The sequence below is a fragment of the Lampetra planeri genome, chromosome 13, assembly GCF_965212315.1.
Source record: "Lampetra planeri chromosome 13, kcLamPlan1.2.h2, whole genome shotgun sequence".
NCBI lineage: Eukaryota > Metazoa > Chordata > Hyperoartia > Petromyzontiformes > Petromyzontidae > Lampetra > Lampetra planeri.
In genome coordinates, this window is record NC_136119.1 from 3,348,789 (window position 1) to 3,376,492 (window position 27,704).

General features: G+C 46.5%; 1 protein-coding gene across 3 annotated transcripts in view; it reads right to left on the bottom strand.

Moving 5' to 3' along the window:
• Positions 1–27,484, bottom strand: part of SYNJ1 (synaptojanin 1) — a 33,871-nt gene extending 6,387 nt beyond the window's left edge. The window contains exons 1-26 of one of the 3 annotated variants that reach the window (XM_078599889.1): positions 27,399–27,484; positions 23,308–23,487; positions 23,084–23,170; positions 22,092–22,374; positions 20,457–20,682; positions 20,177–20,260; positions 20,023–20,084; positions 19,310–19,406; positions 18,910–19,088; positions 18,733–18,814; positions 18,467–18,619; positions 17,710–17,863; positions 16,363–16,386; positions 16,045–16,236; positions 15,630–15,708; positions 13,710–13,850; positions 12,315–12,507; positions 11,764–11,922; positions 11,214–11,370; positions 10,640–10,757; positions 2,745–2,948; positions 2,521–2,599; positions 2,153–2,327; positions 1,045–1,176; positions 538–648; positions 295–356 (exon numbers count right to left, since the gene is read on the bottom strand). In XM_078599889.1, coding sequence (XP_078456015.1) covers positions 295–356; positions 538–648; positions 1,045–1,176; positions 2,153–2,327; positions 2,521–2,599; positions 2,745–2,948; positions 10,640–10,757; positions 11,214–11,370; positions 11,764–11,922; positions 12,315–12,507; positions 13,710–13,850; positions 15,630–15,708; positions 16,045–16,236; positions 16,363–16,386; positions 17,710–17,863; positions 18,467–18,619; positions 18,733–18,814; positions 18,910–19,088; positions 19,310–19,406; positions 20,023–20,084; positions 20,177–20,260; positions 20,457–20,682; positions 22,092–22,374; positions 23,084–23,170; positions 23,308–23,431 — 3,357 coding nt within the window. In that variant the 5' untranslated portion in view covers positions 23,432–23,487; positions 27,399–27,484. Of the gene's footprint in view, positions 1–294; positions 357–537; positions 649–1,044; positions 1,177–2,152; positions 2,328–2,520; positions 2,600–2,744; positions 2,949–10,639; positions 10,758–11,213; positions 11,371–11,763; positions 11,923–12,314; positions 12,508–13,709; positions 13,851–15,629; positions 15,712–16,044; positions 16,237–16,362; positions 16,387–17,709; positions 17,864–18,466; positions 18,620–18,732; positions 18,815–18,909; positions 19,089–19,309; positions 19,407–20,022; positions 20,085–20,176; positions 20,261–20,456; positions 20,683–22,091; positions 22,375–23,083; positions 23,171–23,307; positions 23,488–25,376; positions 25,436–27,398 lie in introns of those variants that run through there. The other 2 variants (XM_078599887.1, XM_078599888.1) reach the window with 2 other exon arrangements.
• Between the last annotated feature and the right edge of the window lie 220 nt (positions 27,485–27,704).

The following is a 27,704-nucleotide window of genomic DNA, read 5'->3' on the forward strand; positions in this document are numbered from 1 at the left end:
AGAACGCAAAACGCCTTGTGTTGTGGGGGTCACCATCTTGCAAATGACTGAGGCTAGGGGCTGTTTGTGCGCTGGGAGAGGCATCTAGCGGTAATCATTTGAAACTCTATGCCCCGCCCTTTCAAATGGTAAGAGTTGCATTCATGGGCGATTTCGTGGTTGCAGAGATATAGCAATTTCAAATCGGGTCCATTTTTTTGAAACACCCTGTATACCATTGGGGTGTTTGTTTACATTCCTCTTGAACACAGCATGACAGGCAAGTGGGAACAAAATAAAACATTTTAAACTCACCTGGGAGCGAGGAGCAGATGTGGGCTGCAGAATGGTTGAGCCAGGAGCAGGTTGGCTCTTGACTACACACACCCAACAACAAAACAGGTACAATGGCTCAATTGTTCCCCGTACTATTTTGCTCCTTCTTATAACAATGTAAAGGTCAACTTTTGGGTGTGTAAAAAACATTACATCTTATTAATATTGAGAATATGATTGGAATTGAGAATCACCGCGTTTGCGTAGCGTGGTGTGTCTCACCACTGGGGGGTGGAGGTCTCTGTGGAGGTGGAGGTTTGGCAGGAGGGCCAGCTGGCTTGCTCAGGGATTCACTTGTCTGTTTCCCAAAGCTCTGCCAATCTCGGCCCTCACCTGGTACAATAACATAGATGCGGCACGCCTTTAAGTTAGACTCTGTCTACTCGACAGACCTGCTCTCCACCTGAGGACGGCTGCTTGCGTTGTGGCCGAAACGTCGTGAGAATTATTTTATCATGTTTTATTTTTATTATTTTATTATTTCCATTCTACGTGACTTTACCAAAAGAACCAAGAAGATGAATCCCTGCAGTCACGAAAGCTTTAAATCGAAATTTAGTCTCTCTTATCATAGGATAACAAGTAACAGCCAAACACAAGCTTCCGTAGGTGTCTTTGAAAACCATTTCATAATACTTACATCTCTAGCAGAGGGGAAATTTGAAAGGTTGATGTTCATTTTTGAAAATTATTTTGGCAATTAGAGAGCACAAAGTGGTGTACACTTACCGTGAGTCGGCGACGGGCAAGGGGACGGCTTTGGAGATGGACGGGGAGAGACACTTGGGTCAACAGCCATGCCTGATGTCAGCTGATCCTGCATCCCACCTTCCTCTGCGTCTGCCATATCATCCTGTTCATCTGAACATCACACGTGAATGATGAAAGCAAACCTTCATGTTTTTCACCTTGACTACACACACCCAACAACCAAACAGGTACAATGGTTCAATTGTTCCCCATACTATTTTGCTCCTTCTTATAAAAATGTAAAGGTCAACTTTTGGGTGTGTAAAAAACGTTACATCTTATTAATATTGAGAATATGAATATATAAATAGCATAAACGTAACAAGTGGCTTAGTGGTGGCCAGTGGATTCACTGCGCAATGAACCTGTCGATCTGAGTTCAATTTCCGGTTATGTCTAAAATAAGTGGCAACTGATATGCAAACTGGTCATCGTACTACCCTCCTATCCACATTCGGCAACTTGCACTGACCAGCATGCTGAAGTTTGGTTAAACAACCCCCATGACTGACGTGGCATGCGGAGGCTGGATTGTCAAGGGGTTGTATTTGTTTCCCCCCACATCTCAATATATAATGTAATGTATTCAAGAGGGGTATATTCTGCAGATAATTGAACCTAATGGCGGTACTCCGGGGTACCATAGTACCCTGGCTCTTGCATGATGTCCGTGATGCAGTCATTTTTAGTCTGTTGATGGTCGGCGATGCAGCAATCGACTCATCTCGACGAGCTGTACACGATGCACCACTATGGTGCGTACGAGCGTTCAGGGTTTCAGCGCAATCGTCCTCGCTGCGTTTCGACATCACAGAGTAGCACGGATTTCGCATCGGTACCCCAGTTGCAGAGTTAAGTACACCCCTGGAAAAAATAGTGTTTCAGAAATAAAATATTTAATTGCCTTGGCCATTTTGTATTATTTGGTAACCAAGGGTACCGATCAATTGTTAATACAAGCATGGAGCAAAACCAGTTGAGAGCGTGGATATCTGCTATTTCTGCTGGAAACATTGACTTAGCTTCCCACAAATGCGTAAAGCCAGTGCTGCAATTACGTTCTTTGCACATGCACGCACACACACACCCTCGATTGCATAGTATGCCGGGGGCAAAGAGGCGTCATCCTCCAGCAGGCTGGAGTTGTGCGTGAGCATGGCGCCTGTGGCCTGCATGTCACCGGCGCTCTGCACCAGCTCCTCCTCCAGCATGCTGCTCCACTCTGGGCTCTTCAGCCTCACGTGCAGGATGTGCCGCAGAACCTGGTTCCCGCACAGTAATGCACACCACATAGCAAGACATGCCCAAAGTCAACTTCCACGAGGCAGCCGTGATTCAAAACGCTATACGAATCCAATTATGAATTGTCTCGAGACAAGAACTGCCACGATATTTAGTAGACAAAATACCTCTCCAAGTTGGAATATATATGAAAAAATGAGTTAAAACTCTCACCTGTATGCCATTGATGCAGAGAATTTCTAAAGCGGATCGACTGTCTCGGAAAGTAACCACCATGTCATTACCTGCAAATCTATGCACGCACGCACACACACGTGCACGGGCAGATACAGGTGATCACAGTTATTGATCAGCATTGTGCACAAATGACACAAACATGTACTGAAGACAACTGGGGTATTGTACAAGAATAGTTGTGCAAGGTGAGTGGCACAAACCGGACAAGTGTGACATCCCCATAGCCCGCCAAGATCCTCAGAAGCTGCTCGATGCAAGCGTCATCAAACTCCTCGCCAGAGTCGAGGGACAGCACTGCACTTGCATCCGGTGGTCCATGGGCAGCGATTGCTGCCCTCAACACTCCCTGCATGGAGCCTGGGGTCACCTCCAGTAAATCCACGTCAATCAGAGCGATCACGGGCCTAGGAAGGTAATAACATATCACTCGTCAATCTCCAAGTCGGGGAAATTAACGACTCATTCACTTCAACTGCAAACAGCCCACACTATGGTGTTTTAACGTAAACATTTTCTCCAATTGTATCCTGATTGTGCAATAGGCATCATATCATGAGATACAGTATCTATTTGAGCCAAAGCAGTGCAACCTTTCGCGATAGCGAATGGGTCATGGAAGCAAACATCACAAGGCTATCAGTGAGGTCTCTTCAAGTGACCTCTGGTCCACAGTAGGGACAGCACTTTCCCACCTGCTCTGCCACTGACAGTCATGTTCGTTGCATGCCCATCAAACAGATCATTTAAATTCAGAGCTGGAATTTATCCAAATGTAAACGTAATTATGGTTGTTTAGCACTAATTGCTGACTCGGCCGAGATCATAAACTTGCAATATATAACAACTTGCATCCATCACAGGTTTCTGAAGCCTGGATTTGAATCCAACATTTCAGTGGTGGCAGCTAAGCGCTCCTACCTCTGAACTACTCAGCCTACTCTAAGCCCACTACTGTGAATTAATTCTAAATTTTAAGCTTTCGTGACTGCAAGTATTCTTATTCTTAGGTTTTTTCGGTAAAGTCACGTAGGTAAAAAATTAAAATTAATAAAAGTAAAATAAAAAATAAAATAAAAATCACGATGTTTCGGAGGCAACCAGTATATATACGGGGTAGAATCCCTTGGAATCTCTCATTTACTTGATACAAATATCGTGCTGTGACGGTTCCACCTGAAGACGGAAGCTTGTGTTGCCTCCGAAACGTCGTGATTTTCATTTTTATTTTTATTTTACTTTTATTAATACAATTTTTTTTACCTACGTGACTTTACCAAAAAAACCTAAGAATACTGTGAATTACAAAGTAAAATAACCTTTAGATTACATGATATGCATGTGTAATGTAGTAACTTGTCAGGAGACGACCTTACGGGTAGCACACTCTTTATTAACACCAACTTATATTACACGGGTGGCTAACTGCAGCCTAACCCACGGGGTTCCCCTGGCTACACCCACACGGGCTCTTACGCCCCGTAGCTTCTCGGAACCCACCCGGCTGGGGTGTCCGTCTCGACTCTGGGTCCCACAGCCTCGTCCCACATGGACGTCAGACCACGGGTCCCACAGTCTCGCCTCCCAGCCACACAGGGTCCCGGCCCTTACAAGGACAGCGGGACTAGGGGTCTCAGGGCCCTACCTCTTCAACTCCGTCTTCGATCTTCAACTGGTTAACAACTCCCCGAGTGCTCCCGCGCGTCCCCCTTTATAGTCCCTCATGCGGACGTCGCTGAGAGCACCCACCCCAGTTGACCAATCACTGCGCGCTGCCCACGATCCTATTTCCCACCTTGTGTCAGCGCGCACAACCACGCACCCCGCGCCGTCCCGTGATCTCTCACTGTCGGCACGCGTCAACACCACCACTACATCACCCCCTACCACATAGCTCGCAGCCGACCCGGCTGCTATAAAAAAAATTTATTACCCCCCCCCCCCCCCCCATGTGTGCCCCGTAACACAAGCAACAATCACAACAACACAACACAACAAGAACTCCGCCATCCGCAAGAATCAGAACATGCCACCGCAACAACAAGAACAATATGTACAATATGTACAACCCGGCGAGCGACAACAATAAATGTGTATGCAAAAAAATGACTCGTGCAGCGTCCCTTCATTTCCGAGCGCCCCTTGAACGGGACATTATACCGGGCAGAAGGGGAACGCGGCGGCGAGCTGCAATCTAGGGCCCTCCCCTCTTTTTTTTTTTTTCATGAAAAGTGTCGTGTCTTAGCACGAGTCCGCCTGGCCGGTCCGTCGTACCGCACCAGACGCGGTTGACCGTCCGGTGGTGCCGGCAGTCCAGGAAGGCACGGGGCAGGCATCAGAGATCCGCGCGTGCCTCGGGGTTCCGGTTCACGACGGTCAACAGCCGTCAGGTCCGAGACACCTGGGAGTGGGTCAGGTGGAGACACGTGAGGATCAGACTGCGACACATCCCTCCCCGAGTCGACAGCCACATCACACGCTCGGTCGTTACGGCACAAAGGGAGGTCATGCGGTGCCGCGAAGGGTTTCAGCCGGGAGGGGTGTACGTACCAACGGCGTTTTTCCCATTTAATCTGGATACTCTGGGGTCGTGCAATACGCACGATTTCCACCGGTCCCCTCCATGGTCTCAACAATTTAGGGGACGTAGCCAACGGTGCATGTGGGCAGTGCAGCCAGGCCTTATCGCCTGGTTTCCAATCGTGCGTATACACCTTTCGTGCATGCAATCTTTCGTTAGCGATCTGGCGAGACCTTGAATTCAACCTCGCAGCCTCTCGCGCTTCAGCCAGTTTGGCGATATTAAATTTGATGTGGTCGGCCAATTTAGATTTCGCACGTGGCTGGAAAATCCCCAGTTGGATATCCATGATCGGATCGGCCTCCCGCCCATACATGAGAAAAAATGGGGAAAACCCCGTCGCCGCATGGGGGGCCATTCGATAGGCCGCGAGTACCCCAGGTACCTGTAAGTCCCAATCAACCTGATCGTTGCAGACCTGTTGGCACAGCATAGAAGTAATCGTCCTGTTTAGACGTTCAACCATTCCATCAGTCTGCGGGTGGTACGGGGAGGTACGCACTTTCTTCGTACCCAACAGGTCGCACACCTCGCGCAACAAAACGCTCGAAAAATTATTTGCTTGGTCCGTCAGCAAGCGTTCGGGGGCGCCTTTGTCCAAAACATAGCCCTGGACAAAGGCGTCCGCCACTGCCGCAGCCGACTGGTTGGCGAGTGGCCACGCCATGGGCCATCGGGTGAAGTATTCTACGCCAACCAGCAGGTACTTGTTACCCCTATGTGTAGCGGGAAAGGGCCCCAAGATATCGAGCGCAACCAGTTTGTTCGTGCGCGAAACCTGAATGGATTGTAGCGGTGGATTAGCCGCTATTTGTGGAGGTTTTCTTTGAGCGCACCCCACACATCCCTTGAGGATGTTTGCCACGTCGCTCCCCATACCCGGCCAATAATAGTCCCGTTGGAGTAGGGCGAGCGTTTTGTGAAATCCCAAATGCATGAGTCGTTCGTGAGCAGCCAGAACGACCCTACCCCGCATAGCAGATGGCACAACGAGCGTATGACGCCGGGACATATTGTCCCACTTCATCAGGAGGCCCTGTCTGACCACCCAGGAACCGACCCGCGTCTCCCCCCCCCCGGGAGCCTCTGCCTTCCGACGCAACGTGAGTAGGGAACTGTCGGCCATTTGGAGACGGCCCCACTCGATAAGAGGCAACGCGAGTAACGAGTCCCCGCCCGTGGGAGCGGCGGGCGCGTCGACCCCCGGAGCGTCAGTGGCGGCGAGCAAAACTTCCGCGGGGACGGTGACAGGGGGTTTACACCGCGCCGATCCCAGAAGACATGCGCATTCCGAGCGAGGCGACAACCGCGACAAGGCATCCGCATTCGAGTGCCGCAATCCCGTACGGTAAATCGTCGTGAATTGGTAGTCTTGGAGGACCTCCAGCCATCGGGACAATTGGCCGGAAGGTTGCGCCACCCGCATTGCGTATTGGAGAGCCGCGTGGTCCGTACGAACAGTAAAATGATGGCCATAGAGATACGGCCTGAATTGCTGTATAAAAAAAATGATCGCTAGCAATTCACGACGTGTCACACAGTAGTGTTGTTCCGCAGGTGACAAAACTCTGCTACCGTAGGCGACCACCCGTTCGACCCCCCCGACCACCTGTGAGAGCACTCCCCCGATACCCGTGTTACTGGCATCCGTGTCAAGCAGGAACGGTTGCGTGAAATCGGGGTAACACAAGGGAGGAGCCCGCACCAAGGCGTCCCGAAGGGAGCAGAACGCAGCCTCCTCTTCCGGCCCCCAGTGAAACCTTACCCCTTTAGCCATCAAAGCGTGTAGGGGCCTGGCTATGGTGGCAAAATGTTCGACAAAACGGCGGTAGTAGGAGGCGAATCCTATGAAGCTGCGGACTTCAGTGACTGAAGTTGGCGTTGGCCATGAGCTGACGCAGTGCGTCTTAGCAGGGTCTGTAGAGATCCCTGAACGGCCAACGATATGCCCCAAGTACCTGACCGATTCCCGAAGCAGGTGACATTTAGCCGGTTTAAATTTTAATTTAGCGGAACGCATCCTGAGGAACACCCCTCTCAATCGCTGGAGGTGCTCCTCGAAAGTCCGGCTGAAAACGATGATATCATCGAGGTAAATCAAACAGGTGTCCCATTGGAGTCCTGACAAAACCAATTCCATGAGCCTCTGGAACGTGGCGGGAGCGGAATGTAAGCCCATGGGCAATCGATTGAATTCAAATAGGCCTCCTGGTGTCTGGAAAGCGGTCTTTGGTTTCGATTCCTCATCGAGGGGCAATTGCCAAAATCCCGAAAGCAGGTCAAGCGTCGAAAAAAACTGTGCTCCCGCCAAGGCATCCAGCGACTCATCCATCCTGGGGAGTGGATACGCGTCGGCCATCGAGATTTTATTTAGGCGGCGGAAATCCACACAAAACCGCAAGGACCCGTCCTGTTTTTTAACAAGGACGATGGGAGCACCCCACGGACTGGAAGAGGGCGAAATGATGTCGGCAGCCAACATGTCATTAACAGCCGACTGCACATGCTCCTTCTCGGCTGGGCTGAGCCGGAAGGGATTCTGCCGAATAGGGGCCGCGTCACCCGTCGCTATGTGGTGGCGCAACAGGTCCGTGCAGCCAATATCGTACTTGTGTCTGCTAAACACGTCAGCGAATTCGAGTAGCAGGCCCCTCAACGCTCCCAATTGCACACTAGACAAGTTACTAGACCCAGCACACAACGAGTCCAACCATTCTGTCCCCTCCTCCAATGGAGGATGCATATCGAGGCTAGAATCCGCATGTGCAACGAGCTGTTCATCGACGGGTAGCGGCGCCGCGTGAGCCAGCACCGTGCCCTGTGTAATTACAGCTGGCCGCGACCCCGTATTCAGAACCATAACGAACGGATCCCTGTCCGCCCGCACCATGGTCTGAGCTACCGCTAAGTCGAGGCCCCCAACAGCTCTGTTTGACGGCCCCAACAGAACACCTTGTTCCGCCGCATCCACCCCGAGGGGTTTTCGCAATCGAAGGGGTACCAACATTTGCGATCCCGGGGGCACCCGCACAGTCTGAGTTGCCAGCGCCTGAACCATAGCACAAACCGTGCGTATTTTGGTAGGACTCGTTAAAAATGCAACCCGCCGACCCGATGGAAGCTCAATGCAGGCCTGATCGACGAGAATTTTAATGGGCATTTTAGCCAGAAAGTCCGTACCCAGTAAACAAGGAACTGCCAGAGATGATGACACAAAAATAGGACCCGCCAATTTGATATCGCCAATACAAATAGTCGCCCGAATCTGTCCGATGATTCCCAAAGAACCCCCGTTCGCCGCGTAAAACGGTACGTCCACCGGAAGAAGGGGTCGACATTGGACGGGGAGGATGTTTAAATAAGGTCCGAAATGATAGTGGCCGACGCACCCGTGTCCACCAGCACCCGGACCTCAACCCCGTCAATAAAACCCATTACTACGGACGACCCGGCCGACGCAGCCACTATCCTGTGGGCCAACTCGGACCATTTGACTGCTCCCGGGCCGTGTACGAACCCCCCTCGCCGAACCGAATCCCCGGTACCCATACGCGGTCCCCCCACCGCGAAGCGGCGACCCGAGTGTGCCGTGTATGTGGACCGAGCGTGTGGGGTGCCGCGACTTGCCGGGGTTAGCTGGGACGACTTGGGGCCTTGGTCGTCGTCCGGACGTGGTCCCGTGGCGCGCTGACACGGAGCCCGGCACCCGGACGCGACGTGACCCCGAAGGCCGCAGTTGTAACACATGACGAGGGATGTCGTAGGTTTCGGTTGCTCCAGCTTGCGGGACGATCGTATGGGCGAATGACCTCCCGATCTCCACTCCCCCGGTCTCGACACGGTGAAGGCCTCCTCCCGAGCCGTAGCAGTCTGAGGCTCGGCGACCGTCGCGGCAGGTGTCGCGATCCCCGCCGATGCACAGACGACCGCCCGCTTGCGCTTGAGGACCTCGTGTGCGTGGATACCTGTAGCAACCCCCAAAGAGCAGATGTCCATTTCGTCCGCCGTATTGATGGGGACTCCCAGGTCGTGAGCCAACGCCAGCAGCTGCTCTGTCACCATGGCGTCCTTCCCCTCCTTGTCCATGCGGGGAAAAGCGGGGTCCGCCAGGGCGAGCAGCGCCATGCGATAGGCGAGCGTAGTTTCTCCAACCATCTTACGCCGTTCGTAGAACTGGTGGCGACAGGTCGAGGGCGGTCCGAACACCTTAGCCATGAGATGTAGCGCGGCCTGGAGCGTTGAGCGGGACGACCTTGGGGCGGATGTGAAGGCCGCAAGTGCGTCGTCGTCGAGCGTCGCCGGCAGCGCGCGTAGGGCAGTAGTGTCGGACCACCCCGACATCTCTTGATGTGCGAGGAACCTTCGTTGGAAGGCCCCCCAGTCGCCCCCGTCTGCCTTGAATGCCGTCAGCGCGGGCAGTCTTTGTTGGAAGACCTGGTCGTCATCCTCCGATGAATGCTTTTCCCGCGCACCGCTGTGGTTGACGAAAATGTCGGCTCCGTCGGCAGGCGCATGGTGGAGAGTTTTGGCGCGCGCCGATGACGCGGGCTGTGTAGAGTGGAGGTCCCCGACCACGTGGTGTCCACGCTTCCCGCCAATCGATGGTGGACCCTCAAAAATGGCGCCAATTTCAAAACTTTTGGCGCGGAGCGCGTTCTGGCGGGATCCCTCCGGCCGCGCTCCCTCCTCCAACCTCGTAGTCGTCCTCCCGCCTGCTGAAACGGTAATTTCTGCCAAAATTGAAGCGGCGGCGAGCAGCAACTCCGCCAGGCGGGAGTGTGTATCCTGCAGGCCGGTGTCGGAGGCGAGCGGAGCGTCGGCCATCGCCGCGAAGTGCTGCATCGGCGGCAACTCTTCGTCCTCGCCTTCCGAGGCTTGTGGCTCCGGTACGCCGTCGCCTTCCCGATCTCGCTCGTGGGTACGGGTAGTCTTCCTAGTATCCATCCTTTTGAAGACAGGTTTACTTCTGACGCCAGTTGTAATGTAGTAACTTGTCGGGAGACGACCTTACGGGTAGCACACTCTTTATTAACACCAACTTATCTTACACGGGTGGCTAACTGCAGCCTAACCCACGGGGTTCCCCTGGCTACACCCACACGGGCTCTTACGCCCTTCTCGGAACCCACCCGGCTGGGGTGTCCGTCTCGACTCTGGGTCCCACAGCCTCGTCCCACATGGACGTCAGACCACGGGTCCCACAGTCTCGCCTCCGAGCCACACAGGGTCCCGGCCCTTACAAGGACAGCGGGACTAGGGGTCTCAGGGCCCTACCTCTTCAACTCCGTCTTCGATCTTCAACTGGTTAACAACTCCCCGAGTGCTCCCGCGCGTCCCCCTTTATAGTCCCTCATGCGGACGTCGCTGAGAGCACCCACCCCAGTTGACCAATCACTGCGCGCTGCCCACGATCCTATTTCCCACCTTGTGTCAGCGCGCACAACCACGCACCCCGCGCCGTCCCGTGATCTCTCACTGTCGGCACGCGTCAACACCACCACTACATCTGCACAGCACCTGTGATCGGATGTCTTGAGCTCAGCGCGGCTGTAGTGGATGAGTGTTCCGGGGTTCCACAAGTGAGGCAGTCGAGGCTCCCCTCCGGCAGGTAGATTTAATAAGTCGAGCTCGTCAGCTGCTCCAAGGGTGTTCACATTGCAAAAGAGAAATGGATTCAGTTTTGAGTTCAATAGCACTCATTGCAACTCTGATTTCATCAAACATGACAGAGGCAAATTCCGGTATAAAAAAAGGGGATTTTCAGAACAGGACACCTTCTTGATTCGATCAATGCTGCATATTACGTGCGGATTCTTTTGGAAGAATCATACAGGATGGAGAGACAACTGGGAGTTTGCATTGGGACTTAGTTGGCATGAGAATCGTGAACATTAAAGGGGACAATTCAAACCACTGTAAGATAATGAATATGCTATCCCCAACAAACCAAAATGATTAAAAAGGTCAAATAAAAGTGCAAAACGTATTATAAAAGGTAGCATGGAAAAAATCGATAATTCTGTGCACACCGTGAACGAGATAAAACAGGCAAAAAGGTGGCACATGCAAGCAACACAAGACGTTAGCGCACCACTCTTCTCGAAGGCCCACTTGTGGCGATACCACAGCACACGGTCCGTCCAGGCCGGGATGCGGCACTTCTCGCTTGTGTCGTAGTCGTCAGAAAAAATGTCGTACTTGTAAGTGGGTGGAAAGTTTGTTCGGCCTTCGTGGAACCCACGGAATACCTAGACAAAAAATATATTTAAAAAATACAAAGTCGTAAAGTATGCATATATAAACGAGTAAAAGTTATCTGTTAAAATAAATATTTCCATAACTGTTTGCACCTTTGAATTTTTTTTTATGTAAGTGAATCATCTGTGCAAAGCAGACATTTAACCATGTATTGATTTGTCAATTAGAATTAATGATTATGTTCATAGCACATCACCCATAATCCATGTAATTGACTCCTAGTGATGAATACAACTTATTTGTAAATTATATGCTAATTTCACACTTTTTGAACAGACAAAACTGCAGACATAATTTACCAGTAACAGTACAAACAAGCAGGTAAAAATGAGACGAAAAAAATCGATTCTGAATTTGAATTCACAGGATATATCGCGGCTCACCGCGCTCAAGTTGCGCTGCTGCACCAGCTGGTCGGCCTGCTGCAAGGTCTCCCAGTTCTTCTGTCGCACGAGCTCCTTCACCTCGTCCCCAGACAGGTCGATCCGGTAGTTAAAATCTCCACACCAGAAGACGTAGTCATGGGAAAACAAGCCGCGACCCTGCAACACAAACCAGTATCACCTCATTACACCCCCAAAACTAAAATCGTTTCCCCGAGACCATATGAATGATAGGCATGATACAAATTACAGCATGAAATATAATCCAATACAATATTTTGTAACATTTTCAATATATCCATCGAATCGTGGGTTTGAGAATCAATAATTTTTTTATTTGTATACACTGCATGTAAAGGGATCATGCAAACCCTGCACCCACGAGGGGCGCTACATTCACAACACAAAATAGACCGTTCTCTTTAATTGATTCATGACCTTTCCGAATGGTAACTGATCAAATCACAACAAGGGCAAACAGTTACACGATGAATGAATAACACATTTTAAGCTTTCATAATGAGTGGCAAGACAAGATTGGGGGACGCTACCATTGGGAAGGAAATTTTGCGAGCGATCTCCGCATAGTCTTCGTTACGCTCGCGTGTGTGCGACTGTCCGGCGGCGAAATGTGAGCACACGAAGCAAAGGCTGCTGCTGTACATCTGGAGGCGGATGGCTACACCACCCTTGTTCCCAGTTGCACCCCCCATTCCTGTCTTCACCGTGTCCACAGCCACATCCCTGCAAGAAGACAACACAACAGCTTGTGACAACATGTCTGGACATAAAAGCAGAGGTTTACTGACACAAATGCTACATTTAGATTTAAAGCTTTCGTGACTGCAGGGATTCATCTTCTTGGTTCTTTTGGTAAAGTCACGTAGAAGGGAAATAATAAAATAATAAAAATAAAACATAATAAAATAATTCTCACGACGTTTCGGCCACAACGCAAGCAGCCGTCCTCAGGTGAAGAACGCTGTCTTTCCGACAGACCTAAAGAAAGCCGTCTCGGGTGTGGACCAATCAACTTCAAGGATAGTGCATATTATTATCATTATCAGAGTTGCTTCTTTTTGTTTGCTTTTTTGACTACTTGTGTTGTGGTTATTGCAAACATGATGCCTTGAATAAAGGTGTCAGTTTTGTACCAGTTTAAAAGGGTAAAAACTTACTACTATATTTTGCCACTGGTAAAAGAGATCTCATAGTGTAAATGCTTACCCCGAGCTCTCAATACTCTGATATTGCACTGTGTTTGAGTTGTACGCCTTCTGGTGTCATCTGGTCCAACACCAATGGGGACTAGGCTCTAAAGAAAGCCGTCTCGGGTGTGGACCAATCAACTTCAAGGACAGTGCATATTATTATCATTATCAGAGTTGCTTCTTTTTGTTTGCTTTTTTGACTACTTGTGTTGTGGTTATTGCAAACATGATGCCTTGAATAAAGGTGTCAGTTTTGTACCAGTTTAAAAGGGTAAAAACTTACTACTATACTTTCTACGTGACTTTACTGAAAGAACCAAGAAGACAAATGCTACAGTTCAAGCATTCCTGTAAACTGTTGAATAGTTGGTCAAAGAAACACATATTTTTCATGTTATAAAAAGTTAAATACATAAAGGCAGTTTTCATGTGGAATGCGCTTGATCTCAGATGCTAAGCAGCATTGAGCCTAGACCGTGTGTGTATGGGCAATCACCATGTATTATTAGCTGCAGAGCTACATGATAGGTGGCAGAGAGCAGTTCAGCAACATCAAATGTTGTAATGTACTTCTATGCTCGATAACTTCAGCAACCCACATTAACCAGCATGATGAAATATGGTCAAATTACCCCAAAACCCTGCAGAGAGAGGGAAGGTTATCATCCAGCAGTGGCTTGACAAAAGGAGGATTGTGCATGTACAAGCCTGTAATCTGCGTAGAGTGCAGCATACCGGACGTGAGGCGCATGGTGAGGGCGCAGGAAGACGAAGAGGCAAACCCCAACCAGCTGCTCGGAGGTCACCAGAATGTACTTGTGATCACGTGAGATTGTCTTCTGCAGCTCTACTGACCAACGCTTCTGATTTTCTGTACTGCAAGTGACACGTTTTGTTCAAGAAAATTACATTCTACATTAATTTCCGCAGATACTTCTCAATGTGTGTTGAGACTTTCCCAGAAGGCACATAAATTGGGATAACGCAAAAGAACGCTCAAATAATTCATCATTAACATGACCTTATGAGGGAAAAATATAAGGTGAGCTGATGTTTCTGCCAATGATACAGAGAGATGGCAGGGAGATTGAGTGACATCGTCGGAGATGACATTTAGCACTGCGTAGCATGGAAAAAAACTGGGAAATTAAGGAAGTTTACATATAGACGAGTAGTTTGCTTATAATTATGTTTAAAATGCAAGTATAATGGTTACATTTGAATATAGATTTGCATCATGGGGAAATGGAGCTATCAGTGACTTCCCCTTTCTTATTTGGAATCAGCTGTTTATAGATCAAAATCTAATTTTACTGCCTATACATCATCTGAATAGACGTAAATGCGGAAACTAGTCTGCTAGGCATTGCAGAGGCTAACCATTTTGAAAGGGCTTGTCTAATATTCAACACCCAATCTGTGCGTGTTTTAGGTAAGGATGAACAGTGTGCCATTAAATTAAGAAGAAATTAGTTGTTACGTACTATCCATAATACAGGTTTTTAGGGTTAGATCACGTAAATATAAATGGGTCGTTAAACCCAAATGCTCTCCAACACCGGTGTGCTGTACTAGTAACGAATTGGCATGTTCTGTTTAAGTGACAAACCTTACTAATTTGGTGTGTCGGGTGGTGGCGGGTTTAACGACACATTTATATTTACGCGATCTAACCCAAAAAACCTGTATTATGGATGATGTTGGTCGCTAAAGGCTACGTGTTAAACTGTTACACACTATAAATGAATCTCGCATATTCAACATAACTAATGCTGTACTGCCACCTCTTGGCCAGGAGCAATAACCTGCAGCAATACGTCTCAGAAATGTATCACAAGAGAGAAAATAACTCCCGATTGTTTTTGTACTAAACCCAAGTTGCACACATGCAGTTAGATACCAGAGTAAAGATCAACACAAAATATTCTCATTTCAAAGACTGAGTAGATTGTGTGTCTCTACTGGCTTCCCATTGCCTTCGGGGTCAGCGATACAAGAACGCCTGGCCTGTCCCAGCGTTGCCTCTACTTTTGATTGTCCAACGTATTTCTCTTCGCTCTCCTGTCACCATGCACTACAGCTCATGGTAGAGATATCTCGCTGTACGACGAGCACCTCCTCTCTTTCTCTGTGGTACCCCCTCCCCCCCCGCAATCTAGAACGCCATCCCGCTGCACCACCGCAGCATTTAATCTACACCAACCTTTAAGAGATTCTTAAAGGCCTCCCATCTTTCGCCTGGCTTTTGTGCGACACCGAGCTTGGCTCAGCACCTCAGAATTACGGCCATTTATTTACGTGAAAATTGTGCGCGTTACAAATTGCATTCTGATACGATATATATAAAAAAAAGTTTTGCTGGCTGACTGGTTTTCTGGCTGGCGCCCAGGCGGGGAAGTGCACAGTGGTGACATCACCGCACACACCTGCGTGATGACATCCCACAGTGTTGCGCCAGATTTGTGCGTGCTGACGTGATGCCTTCCCTCCATCCACCGTTCACCCCGGCTATATATCCCGTGCATATACACGGATAGTGGTAGTTATTATGAATTAAAATGTCACAAAAAGTGCATGGAAATGACGCTTCATGGACTGAAGGCATAGGATTATGACCAATGCTTGTATGTGTGTGGATGAGCTGTGCATCAATACCTGGCACTCACGATGTTTCCCGCATTCAGCTCCACCATCTCTTGGAACCCGATTGCAAACACATCTACAGGAGTGTCATCTGCTGCACACAAGCAATTTTACATACGTTTCCATGAGCTACTTTGCATCACTATCAACCATTCACAATTTCACTATGCTTCCTCCTCTGACACCGCACGTAACTTTTCCCCCTCAGCCCCCTTACGATTTTAAGGAAAAATAAGACAAACACTATAAGTTTAAAATGTTAGACTTCGGCACCAACGACACTTACAGTGTATATTTTTTGTTCCAAGATGTTTATTGTTGGAAATGCACCCTATTCTAGAAAATGTGAATTAAAAAAATTTCCCCTCCAAAAAATGCAACCCATGGTCTGGGGAAAAAAAAGAGTGCGTGCAGGCGAGTCAGTTACCTTGAAACGTAGAGATGGCAGCTTGCTTGTGGTTGTCCAGCAGCCAGTCTGACAGCGTCTGGTGCTTGAAGGCAATGCTGCGCATGGTTTTTCCCCCGTTCACGTTCCAAGTGGCGATAGCCACACGAAGCCGTTTTGGGTGCGTGTACTCTCCGTGACGCTCGCACAACGAGCGCAGCAAGCGCACAGACGCTGCCATAAAATTCACAACGACGACAATCAAACAGTTATTTTTGTGTTGACAATTAGTTAAAAGTAGTACGATACACTACCAGACAGAAAACATATATAGTGTGTGAAAATAAACATCGATGATACCTGTTTGCAGGAAGTTTTCTGCCCCTGCATGGACATGGAAGGCAGAAGAGACAGTAGGTTAACAAACATGAGGTGAACTGACATGGATAGACATGCGTAGTCAATTGTGAACCTCGTGTTCATGTTCATTATTAATAATTGGGTAATTTAAGTAGTCAACAATTTTCACTGAATTAATAAACTGCCTATATTTGTCAAATAGACTTATTTTGTATCACGATTCACCCCACTCGATGCAATTCAATACATTGCCAGGATTCTGATTCACAACTGAATTCAGAAAAACATTGTTTGGGCTCGTTATTACTTTCTCATTTGTATTCCTTCATTTGACTCATTTTTACTGTCTCAATTACACACCTACATCCATTGGAACCTCCTTTGCCAGTAGCAAAATATGATAATTGGTTTTTTACCCTTTTATCTGGCAAAAAAACGGACGCCTTTTTGTTGCCAGATAAAAGGGTAAAAGAACGATTATTTTGCTACTGGCAAAGGAGGTTCCAATGGTGTAAATGCTTACCCCGAGCTCTCATACTCTGATGGTGCATTGTCTTTGAGTTGTGCGCCTTATGGCGTCATCTGGTCCAACACCATGTGAGACGAGGCTCTAAGCTGTCTCGGGTGTGGACCAATCAATTTCAAGGACAGTGCATACATCATCAGAGTTGTGTGTTTTTTGTTTGCATTCCGACCGCAGGTATTGTGGTCAATGCAAACATGACTCTTTGTAAAAAAGGTGTCAGCTTTGTTGCCAGATAAAAGGGTAAAAAACCAATTAACAACTACATCCACCAAAATTTTCATATTTAAGCTCATATAATTTGCATAAATCATAAATGATCAAATCTTACACGCAGGATTTGATGAACATAGGGTTTCTGATTATTTTCAGTGCTGGCAGAACCCTTGGAAATTCAGACTTTAGCACCTCAGAGAAAAGGCGACAGGTTTGGACGAACGTCAATAACCAAAACAAGCAACCGATTGCTGATCTTACGGAAGATCCACGGGGATTTGATGAACCTTGAAAAAAATGGTCCACATTCAATCCAATCTATACATCTCACTGCAGATATGTCAACTACCAGCTTCAAAAGTGAAATTCAAAGAGAGCCCTAGAAGCGATTTCGGAAACAACGTCCAAACCACTCACCACATAGAGAACCACTGTGAACTCTTAAATTTCAAGAGGCATTAAAGCAATTTGCCGCACATCAAGTGAAGCCATTTCCTGGCTAATTAATATGGACATAGTGGCTATGCATCCAACCTCATGCAAGAAGAAGCGTCTATTGATGATTGTGCATTTAGGTGCTGCATCGCACAGCAGCCACTGAGCCATACCACGAGTGGTGGGCGTGATCAGCGTGCGGGCCTTGTCAGCCGCCTCACTGTTGAGCACACATCCCAGAAGGAGCAGGTCCATGGCCTCCTGCTTGGCGCCATCGAAGAAGTTATTCTGGATGGTGCGCGTCACGGAACGTGCGCCGTCCTTCAGCTGCCCAAATTCCCCGTGGCGGCCTGTGAATGGCACCGGCGCCTGCATTTACCACGCGCCTTTCGGCTTCCCACCTTGCATACATTGGAGTCGGCAACAAAGTTCAGTTTGGGAATACGTATCCAACTACTTCAGTGGATGTTGGACTCTCACCATTTCGATGTTCAACGACGGCAGAGGGGACATGAAAAGAAAAAACACAGCACCGTCAATACACGTCACCGCAGGAAGGCACACAACACACAAGGAGGTAGTTGATGCAAACACGAATTTATGCACAGTAAATAAAACATCCAATTCTGTAAAACGATTGGGAAAACATTGAAAGATCAGAGTACACAACATAAAAATTATTGAAAAAATATTGCAAGCAATGGATGTAGGAGATACATTGTGGCGTTGCAAGTCTCTGATGAATGGCGATGACCTGGGAAGGCCTTCATCTGGCAGTGGATAGACCATGGCAAACAATGATGATGAAATAAAATGTGTACATGCACAACTGTTGTAGTGAGTAAACGTCTGGCCTTAAGCAAGAACCAAGACGATTCTGAAAACTCGTCAATATTAAAGTGTTGGCAATCAGTAGTGCAATGCATGTACCTTGGTTTTTCCCTCGAGTGCACCAGTGCCAGCATACATTTTGCTGACTAGGTCTCCGACCGCAGACCAGAGGGAACGGAAGACCTCGTCAAACCGAGCAACCATCTGGGGCTTCTCAGCCAGGCCCAGGTCCTCGAGCTGCCTCTTCAGCATCTGCAGAACCCACAAATATGGCACTTGACATGAAGTAATTATTAAATAATGCTCATGAATGCATTAAAGACACATGTCAACTAAACAAAAGGTGGGTGTTACGGAGTTCTTACATCCACGGCAAAATGGGTCTGCACAGAGTTTGTCCGATCCAGACAGTCCAAGCAATTTGTTCTCACGGTCCCTTTTTGGACTCTGGAAAACAAAAATTAAAGTGTGTAACTTTCACGTGAAAAGGTTCAAGAAAATGTAACTCATCAACTTTTATAGGGCACAGTCCCATATCCTACCTGCTCACGACACCTTCATGGAAGCAGTAGAAGCCGCACTGTTCCAGGAAGGGACGCACCTTGGTTCCCAACCCAGATTGGAGTCTCTCTGACCGTTGGCTGCTGCCCTTGAGTAGCAGGTGGTAGTCAAAGTTGAGCATGGGGATGTCGCTGGCATGGCGAGATGCCTGCATGTGGCTCTGCACACCGTAAACAAAGCAGTGGCTCTGTAATTAGTTCATGGCAGGTACAGGACAGGTTGAGATACAATTTTTCACTGATGTTAGCAATGACAAGGTATTTGAAAGCAGGTGGCCGAATTTATCGCACAGCACACGGACCACTGCACAACTACTCCCCACCAAACAAGAGCGCACACTCATACATACATGTATATCTATGATGAAATTATGATGAGTACCTGAAAAGCCTTGCTTAGCATGTGTTCTCCCTCTTTGCTCCCTAGAAGGTTAACCACCATCTGCTTGCCATATAGCTCCTTCAGCATTGCAAAATGTCTGTGGCAAATGCCCACACAAAAACATAACAGATTAATAAATAATATGGACAATACTTACGCCATTGTATGTTGTTTCTCAGTTCTGCCTGCTTCCAGCGTGCTATTTGTGGTAAGCTACGGTATTATTTGTAGATATAAAGTTAATATAACGGTATAATACAAAACAGCTCTCTCAATAGCACTCAAAGTATATATTTTTTAAGTATTGTTTACGATAGCATTAACCTTTGTAGTTTAAAAGATATTCACCAATGCACTACTTTGTGTTTTTACAAAACGTTTAGTATTTGTACGACTTGAAAGCTAGTTGAAATACTTGAGACCAAAGTGCTGAAAAAGCTGGTGTCTAACTGCCCATGACCAAGACCAATGACTGAATGAATAAAGCTGCCAACAATGCATGCCTGTGATTTCTAATAACTTGATAAACGTGACAATTTTGTCGTGGGTGGTGGAGGGTTAATCATAGGAATGTTGGCTACGAAGTGGTCGAATGTAAAAAAACAAATATGGATCAATGCCTGGGATGCTAACATATGAACCAAGAGCCATCATTGAAAATGATACATTTTTGAAGATAATTGCAACACAAAAAAAACTAAGGTTCAACTAACCTGTCCAAAGCTGGGGCATTTGCTTCGTAACCCCGTGACATTTTCACACGATGTGATCCCACCTAATGAAGCATACATATTGCATTAAAAACTGTGTCAAGGATAGCAAACGATTTGTTAAAAATGTATTATAGAATAAATAGCTATCAGTTACCTGCAGCCCTGGCTGCTCCCAAAATAGAGGCACCGATCCACGGAGTTGGACAAAGGAAGTCACCTCATCATCTATAAAAATTATCTGAAAAAGATTGCAACAAAACTCATCCTTTTACATTCTCAAAATTATATACACTTTCATCGTAAGTTATCTATTATATCGTAACCTTAGTCATCATGTTTCACTTACTGTAGTATTGCTTAAGACATTTTTACATACAAAACAAGAGGCCCTGTTCACATGTTATAAAAACTGTCAGAATTGTCATAAAACTCACCTGCTCAGTTTCGCAGAAGTTGGCAACCTGCCCCGAGTCATCAGCACCCCTTACATTGAAGCGTGTGCCAGCGCGGGCACAACTCACCCGCGCTAGCACGCACACCTTGGCCTGCTGGTGCGCAGCGTACAGCGTGCGCACACCCACGCCGCCGCACATGACCCGTAGAAGCCATGCCCCACAGTCCACGCCACACTGCCGCAACGGCACGTGCAGCGCCGCGTTCCTGCCGAGAATATCGGGTCAGCGACACGTGCCGAGGCTACTTTAGTATATGGCCATGATACATGGGCAAGACATACAGGATAATGTCCAGAATACTAAAAAACAGTCAAACTGTGTTGAGGCATTCAGTGACCTCTGTGTCTGCAGTGTTCAGCGTGGGAAGACCACCCCTGTGTAAAGCATGATTTAAGACAATATTAAATGTGTAATATAATTTAGTCAATGTTCATTGTCAAGTAGTGTAGGGTGCTTATAAAGATTTAATTTCAACAATGCACCTTGGTGAATCTTTTTCACTCCGGCGTTTTGCTGCTCGAAATGTGTTTGCATGTTTTTTTATTGTTTAGGTGAGGATTAACTGTTATGCTTTGTTAAATTGTTGAAATGTTCTATTGTGCCATTCGTATACCCCCATCCCTTGGGGCTCACCCTTGAAAACCAGCTTGCTAGCTGAATGGGCCTTCCTCCAGTATACAAAAAAAGAAACACAATATTTACCCAACAACCAGAAACACAGGTTTGTTTATAAGTAATGTTAACAGTGGCTATAGGCCATCTAATCTATTTCAGTAACACTTTGGCAGCTATAGCAATCCTACTGGTGACGTCATAGGACACATTTCCAGTTTTCAGTCACTGCCAGTTTGAATAATTAACTTCTGGCAATTATTCAATGAACAGTTCATTGAATAATTAAATTAAACTTGGTGTAAAATTCTCAAATATGGTTCAATTATACGGTTCTCTCCATGTGGGTTAATTTTACCTACTAGAGGATAATGTAATGCCATCTTCAATGACAATGTAAACATTAGTAATGCAGCAATGCCTTTGAGCAAGATGCTTATATTATAAAACTCATAACAGAGGAGATGGACAGATTGCTCTGAAGTCAACGAACTGAGGTGGAACAACTAAGATCCTGAGTTCAATTCCAGGGTTAAAGCACATTTTCAAATGTAGAGTTGATGGTCTCAGCCCAGTAACCAATAGCTGCACAAATATCATTTAATTTTAAATTTAGTTTGGAAAATTACAACTCGGAGTTAAATCATTAAAATGTAATAAATCTACCCGGGCAAGTATTAAAATGCTGCGTTCTAGTGTTGATAATCATTGTACAGTATGTGCTCTGAAGATGGGCCATCACACAAAAGGTTCCCGATGATATAAATATCCTTATAAGGCAGTATTGTTGATGCGTTGAGTTGTTTTGTTGTGATATCTCCTTCTGCAACCATTATATACAAGTGCTAATGCACTTCTCTGTAAGAGTTACAAATTAATTATATTATTTGTCTCACGACATAACACCGATAGCACAAACAAGATACAATCTGTGGGGGGAGGAAACCCTGCCACAGTAAACAATTGAACATTTATACAACAAAACTTAATGAGCAGGCGCACCAACAGAATGGGTTATGTTGTGCCGGGTCGCCTTGGCCTTGCAACTGAGCCCTGACGCTCAGGTCGTATGTGTTGCCGACGCCGCCGCTGCTGGAGAAGTAGAAGGTGCCAGTGGAAAGCAGGCGGCGCAGGTCTGCAACACGGTCCTCGTCCGACGGGTCTCCTTGCAGGCTCACCATCTCGACGCTCGTGATACGCATCACCTCCGAGTCAACGATGCGGCCCACTGATGCGCAGCCCGTCACCAGCACCAGGTAGCGCAAAATCACCTCACCTTTACCATCTCCAGTAACGAGAAAAATTTGAGATTTGTTTTAACAACAGCCTCAAGAGAATTCAAAGGCTAAAGATGTCCAAGGTCTCCATCCAGCAGTGAATTTAAAAAGGCACTGTAAATGTTAATGGTGTAATTAGATTACCATTAGTATTCAAATTCCAAAATTACATGTGTTTAGGGAATTATAGTTGGCTCAACCTCTTATAAATTATAGCTGGCTCAACCTCTTAGAAATAACACTGAAACAGCAAACAAATAACGCCTCACCTAAAATATGTAACTATTCTTCGATTAATCTCCTAAAATAGATTACTGCTCAAGATACTGTAGATTAATCAATTTGAGCATGCGAGGACCTATTAGTTGCATCTTAAGCAAATGACATGTTCAACATTACATTTAGGATATTAAAGCAGACAAAACTGTACATATGAGAATATAAATTAGAGGGTAAAATATAATAAGATATTTGAATCAAATCATCATCCCTAGTTGTGATAATGAATTTACTTTAAAGTGGGAAAATCGTTCTATGCCTGCCTTGCCTACGACAAGACTAAACATTTTTTTCTGAAATCATTACAGTGATTTCATTTCAAGTGACATAACCAGCATGCACAGATGGCTTTATGGGTGAAACGGTGCAAGATTATCTACTTGACAGTTCCGATTTTAGGAGTTTATTTTCTGTGGCATTGCGACAAAAACTGAATACCCATGTTGAGGCGCAGCATGCCAAGACATCCATATGCATCCATAAGGCGGTTGTACTGTCCTTTCACCGCCTCTTTTTCAGCAGCAGCTACAAAGACAAGCAAACCAGTTAGACAAATACACGTGCACATTTGATTCATGGCTTGAGTGAGACCAATCAAAATGCCCTCAATTATAGGTGTAACACAAGCAGAACAAAACTAAAATGACACCACAAATACATACACAGCACCGCAATGGCTCCAGATTCAAAAAGAAGGCATTCTTCACGGTTCCGGCTTTCCAAAATCACACTGTAGAGGTTCTGTTCATTCTTTTGGAGCACTCGAAATCCTTTACTCAACGCCATTTTCCCCTTTCTTATATTTGTCAATAATAATTCAGAAGATAGTCTCCCAAGTTGGCCTGTAGAGAAAACAGAAAACAACACGTTACCAACAATGTATAAAGAAACTCTGACACAGGTTTCAGTACAAGGGAATTTTATTGTCCCACGCTGATTTTAAAAAAGATCTTGTATTCAATGCTGCTTGTTCCAGATTTGTGAAATCTCTTCAATACGTAAAATACAGCAGTGACATTAGAAGAGCACACTCAGATATTAGTTCGGTGTATAAGATACTACGTAACTTTAATACGCTATGATACATTGCTTTCATACGCTTCCATAAGCTACGTGGCATTGGCTTTGCCACTGAACCAGTTTACTTAACGAAATAATAAGCAAACATCGAGTTATCGAGTTCGATTCCTGTTGCTTTCCTTCAATGTATACGGGGAAATTGCTATATAATCCATAAGGATAATATCGTAAATTTGGTGTCTGCGCCAGTTTTATAACAGAAGGCTATCATGAAGGTACTACGTTTTAAAGAGTTGAATAATGTAACTTTACAAATTTGGACCATGATTTCAGCACACATTTGCCTACTCAAAACGTAGGTTTCCATAGCTAATGCAGTGATCCACATTTGTGTTTGGGTTAGGCCACATCGCATTTTTATGCCACAATTCTTGCCATTAACCTTCCACCACTCAACAAGATTGTCACGTTTACAGATATAGTATTTATATGTGCCAACGCATTGGTAAAATTCTGACAAATAAAGCAACTGTGAAGCGGATTCTGTGTATTTTATGATTAATATTCCAGCACTAATCACCAGGGCGGGCTGCCAGATCCAAACTGGGAACCTCTGCAACAAGTGGACAACAGACTACTGCTGAGCCATGTCACTGTCTCAAGTGGCCTCTTCGTTACAAATTGAATATCAACATTAAATTGTCTTCTTGGTTCTTTCGGTAAAGTCATGTAGAAGGGAAGTAATAAAATAATAAAAATAAAACATAATAAAATATTATTTATTATGTTTTATTTGTATTATGTTTTATTTTTATTATTTTATTACTTCCCTTCTACGTGACTTTACCGAAAGAACCAAGAAGATGAATCCCTGCAGTCACGAAAGCTTTAAATCGAAATTTAACATTAAATTGTATTGGCAAGAGTGAACCACAGCGTACATTTAAACTAAAACATTATTTAAATGTAATCACATTCAGTCCCAGTCCAAAGGCCGGTGCTCGCGTGGTTAAAGGACATCAATTGCACATACTGTACATTCCATTTTAGCCACTCAAGAACCCAAGAGGTTTATTTTTGTAATCCAACAGCTGCTCCTACCGAAATACTTACATAGCCACGTCGCACGCAGTACATTTACAGAATCAATTATAAAAGCATCTAAATGCAAAATAATTTCGAGACACTCGAAGGAGTTAGGGGACCCAAACAGTGGGCAGGAGGGTGGATGAGGATAATATGTGGGCGAGTATGAAGATACATCGGATAACTGACGAGATGAACAGAAGGGTGCAGTGCAGATGTGTTGAAAATACGCCACTACACTGGTACTAATAACACTGGTACTAATATGGTTTACGCATTATAATGCGAAGTTTCACGAACGCTTGTGCAGTTGTGTGACCCTTAAGTGCACGGTTAATAACGGAATGACATGAATTTGTAATCCGACCACCCAGGGTTGCAATGCAGTGAGAAGGCACGACACAATCTCAAGGTTGCGATTTAAATCCGTCAGGGGCGACCCAGCCCTTCATCCATATGGGCTCGATAAAATTGGTAGCCACTTTGTGAACAAGTCAACTCTCGTATTCTATACCGACTCACCCCCGCCATATGAATGTCTTAAGACAGATGATAAACTTCCCACGCTCATTCGAGCAAGAAATTACTTTACTCTGTATCTTCTTTAGGTATGTTTTATACTCACATTTATACTGGTAGGAACCTCCTGGTTACACCAGCCCACAGGGGATTATTGTGTCCGTCGTGCAGGGAGGGGCTGGGTGGGAGGGGCTAGGTGGGGAGGGTGGGGCTGGGTGGAGAGGGAGGGGAGGGGCTGGGTGGGGAGGGTGGGAGGTGGGAGGGGTGGGGCTGGGTGGGGAGGGGCTGGTACCCTGTGGTGCCCTTATAAAACTCAACGTCTAACCTACTCGCGCCGGCTTGTGCCCGCCCTCACAGTCGGGCATATTTGCGGAATATACGACGCCGTCGTTGATCCTGGCCATTGACCGAGCAACCCAACGTTCTTACCAGCTCCCTGCGCATGAATGTGTTATTTGATTGTGCTAACGGTGTTTTGTTACATGATGAAGAACTGATCGTTCCGACAGCTCACTTCGAGCAGTGCAACCACGCCGTACTAGAGAACGGCCAGGGAAGATGACATCACTTTATTTCTAAAGTCTGCACTAAGGTGCCATCCATTGAGTAGGTACGCAAAAATCTATCAACACATGACCCCTCCCTGCGTACGTACGCTTGACACCCCTCCCCCCCCCGAATCCTATAGAACGGCCGATATTTAATCCACGCAGAAACGATCAAGGATGAATAATATTCACGTGTTTAAGCAAACAGACTGCATTAAATAATAAAGTAGTATGGCCACTTATTTTGCTGAGCTGCGTGATAGCTCGCAGTCAGGGGCACGGTGGCACACGAAGTGACACCTCTCCCAGTCACACTTCTCCCGGTAGCACTTGTCTGACAGCTGAAGAAACTGAACTGTGGCTCATTTGAAGTCCAATGTAGACTAATTATTACCGAGGCTTCACCCCCCCCCCCCCTGTTTCCTATGCGTACATTGTCAGTAGACCCCCCCATACGCAAGCGTGCACATTTGGGTTACCCCCCCCCTTCCATGCGTACTAAATGGATGGCACCTAAAGGACATTTGATTAATTACTGGCAAAAAGTCGTACTCAGATTGTAAATGTTGTGGATTTGCTCTCCAACACACCGGTGTTGCTGTACTAGTGACGAATTGGCCACGTTCTGTTTACGTGACAAACCTTACTAATTGGGTGTGTCGGTTGGTGGCGGGTTTAACGACACATTTATATTTACGCGACCTAACCGAAAAAATTGTATTATGGAGGACATTTTATTCTTACATTAAACTGAATTACAACGCTTAATTATGTGCAAAACCTATTTATTTTACTGGTTACGGGGCTGAAACCATGATCAACTCGCGACACTTGAAACTACAATTCTAACCCAGAACCTCGTAGATGCTTGCTAAATGTCTCCCCCAACAATTGACGTTACATTGTCTTACGACTGTTGTGAGTTGTGGCGCAATGGTTAGCGCACGCCAATTGTTAAGTCGCAATGGCCAGAGCGAAGGATGGTCAACAACTCCCACGACGTGGGATGTTTGCCAATTTTATTTATTTAAATAAGGAGTGTTTATATGTCAAAGGAAACCTAAATAACCAAACAAAACGCACCAAGCAACGGTCCACGCAGACAAGTTCAAGGGCCCACTTGCTGTACTGCCATCTCCCGGCCACCTTTGACTTTGAAAGATGTCAAGAATGACACACTGCACCTAACTAGTGCGGCCTACCTACCTCTGCCGACACCGGCGCACCGACACGGGCAGCTCAACTAGCCGAGGAACGGTCACACCGAAGCCCCTTCAGGTTATTAACAATGAGCAATAATAAGCGTCAACGGCGAGAAATCCCAATGAATGACATCAATGTACTTCTACGTGTTTAATCACTAGTATTATAATAAAAATATATATAACATAACACATTTAATCAAATCCACTAGCGCAGATCCACCAATGGCATTGCAAGTCGCTCCATCGCAATGCAAAACGAACGCCACTGTCGTTACCACGGTGTGCCCGTGGACACTTTGACCGTGAAAATGTGGAGTTTATCGTTCAACAATATCGAGAGGAATGTATTTCTTAAATACATCGTAAACGTTTTACCGTGAGGGACGATGATCGCCCTCGCATCACGACGCAGCTACCCGTGCTCAGCTCGGCCGCATCCGCCTCCAAAAACCCTAACACGGATTAGCGCGAGGGACATCGATCTGCGTCTGCGATTGGACGACACCGCGCACGTGGGCCGGCAACGCCCGCACACCATTGGCTGAGGGGTATCTCCATGGGCAATGGCCCCTAGCAACGGCTAAAGCGGAGTGGGAAATATAGCCGCGCAGGTTTTCCGCATAGCGGATATTGCAATGTTGGTCGTCTGCCGTGGAATTTAATAACGAATAATAATATAAA